General features: G+C 47.8%; 1 protein-coding gene across 1 annotated transcript; it reads left to right on the top strand.

Moving 5' to 3' along the window:
• Positions 1-8: 8 nt before the first annotated feature.
• RPS19BP1 (ribosomal protein S19 binding protein 1) lies at positions 9-1608 on the top strand (the record flags this gene model as incomplete). The annotated part of the gene is made up of 3 exons (XM_009584360.1): positions 9-84; positions 397-494; positions 1474-1608. Coding segments are annotated over 3 exons (309 nt in total), but the record flags the coding sequence as incomplete, so codon positions are not given.
• Positions 1609-1925: the final 317 nt, after the last annotated feature.

Below are 1925 nucleotides of genomic sequence, written 5' to 3'. Positions count from 1 at the left end.
GAGCTGCGAGGCGGAGGAAGAGGGCGCCGGAGCCCGGCAGGAACAAGGCCACGGTCAAGGGCAGAGTCGTGAAGTCGGCGATAGGTGAGTCCCGGCCCGGCTCCGGGGAGGGCGGGGGGAAGCAGCTTTGCCGCCCTCCACAGTCCTCGCACCAGGTCCCCTCGTGGTGTCTCGCAACCCCCTCCCGGTCGCTTCTGTCCATCCCTTCCCGACCTCCTGGGTGCTCTTCTGGTGTCCCCCACTTAAACACAGCCTGACCTGTGGAAGCACCCCTATCCCTGACACCCTGTAGCGGTGTCTCTTTCTCCCGGGGCCTTGCTAATCCCCCTGTGTCTCTCCTTGCATGCTGCCCGGATGAGCATCTCATGTGTTTTGTCCCACTCTGCTCTGACCTAGAGGAGTATCACAAGAAGGCGGACGTGAATCACTTGAGAGCAAACCTGCAGTACATGTTGAAGGGACGATTTGTTGCAAAAAAAGCCATCACAGAACAAGTAAGACTGTCATAAGACTGTCACTTCTTTGTTTGGGCATCTGCTTCTGCTGAGGAACACAGGTGAATGGGAATCATCCCCAGGTCTTCCAGCTGTGCAAAGGAGTCAAGTCAAGTTTCTGTCTGGAAATGGCCTTGAGGAATTTCTGTGTGCACTGGCAAAGCAACTTACTAGGCTTGAAACTCTTGTTGATACATTGTCCCCTATGATGTTCTCTGATACTAGTTAAAATCTACTGACAACAGTTGGCTTTTCTTAATTACTAAAGACATTTCATAGCTTCAGCTGGCAAAGAAGTCCTGGTTCAGACCTTCTCCTTACTGTTGATTGATTTGTCTTTCTCTGTAGCTGGAGGCTGTTTAGCAAGGAACCACATGTGCTGCTGGCTCATGTAATAGGAATTTCATAGCATCTTGAATGATGTTTCTCATAACCTGAGAATTTAACCAGTCGTCTTCCCCAAAAGGTAGTCCCATGCCGGGATTTGAAGAGAATAGCTGACACTGCCAGAATCTTGGGCTATTTTTATGAGATATGGGCTTTTAACTTACATAAACAAACCAAGCGGTTTAGGTCAATGTTTCTCAGGCCAGAGGTTGTGAAAGGAGGTGATGGTGTATTAGAAAATGCTGAGGGAATTCCACCAACTTGTTGGGTTTTCAGGTTGTCTTGTGGAGAGACAGGATAAAAGAAGGTCACAGTTTCAGAAACGTCTGAATTGAAAACAGTGTTTCTATCTCTGTGACAGTTACCAGAGAGTAGTTTTCATATTTGGCTCCAAATAGTAGGTTGGTTTGCTGTTGTCCCAGTTACCTGCTTTGGTTAACATCAGTTGCCTCTCACTTTTCTTTGGAGGCATTCCAGGATATAGCAGGGTACCAGCAGAATAGCTGGGATGCTGCAGGCAGGCTTGAAAATCACCGTTTTGTGGTTTGGTCTGGATAACAATGTTGTTTTTTCCTTTTTTTATTGTCTGAAGGTTCTTGCTCAGAACAGAGGCAGGAAGTCCAAAGATCAGCCTCCAAAGAAGGCGGCAAAGAAGAAACCTGAGGGCACTGTCTTTACTGAGGAAGATTTCCGTAAATTTGAGAGAGAATACTTTGGGAGACCGTAAACAACATGACAGGGATTCTCACAGCTCCAGTCTTTCTACAGCTGAGTGTTAAGCATGCAGGACTGGCCGTTTCCTCAGTGTATTTGAGGTGGGACATAGGAGATGCGCCTCTGTCAGCAAGTGCTTTCATGTCACGCTTGCAGACAAACTCTGCATCTGTGCAGAACTTGTTACTGGCCAGCTAGAGCCATGGAGGTTTTCTTGGCTCTGAGATGTGTGGTCCTTATAATTTCCAGCCAACGTGTCTTGCATTCTTAATGTAGAAGGGTGGACCAAGCCAGATATAAATCTTGTTCCCCTTCCTCAGGATATAAGGC

The sequence above is a fragment of the Fulmarus glacialis genome, unplaced genomic scaffold, assembly GCF_000690835.1.
Source record: "Fulmarus glacialis isolate BGI_N327 unplaced genomic scaffold, ASM69083v1 scaffold37348, whole genome shotgun sequence".
NCBI classification, from domain to species: domain Eukaryota; kingdom Metazoa; phylum Chordata; class Aves; order Procellariiformes; family Procellariidae; genus Fulmarus; species Fulmarus glacialis.
Note: the sequence above shows the minus strand (reverse complement) of the source record. Positions and strands in the feature narration are given on the sequence as shown.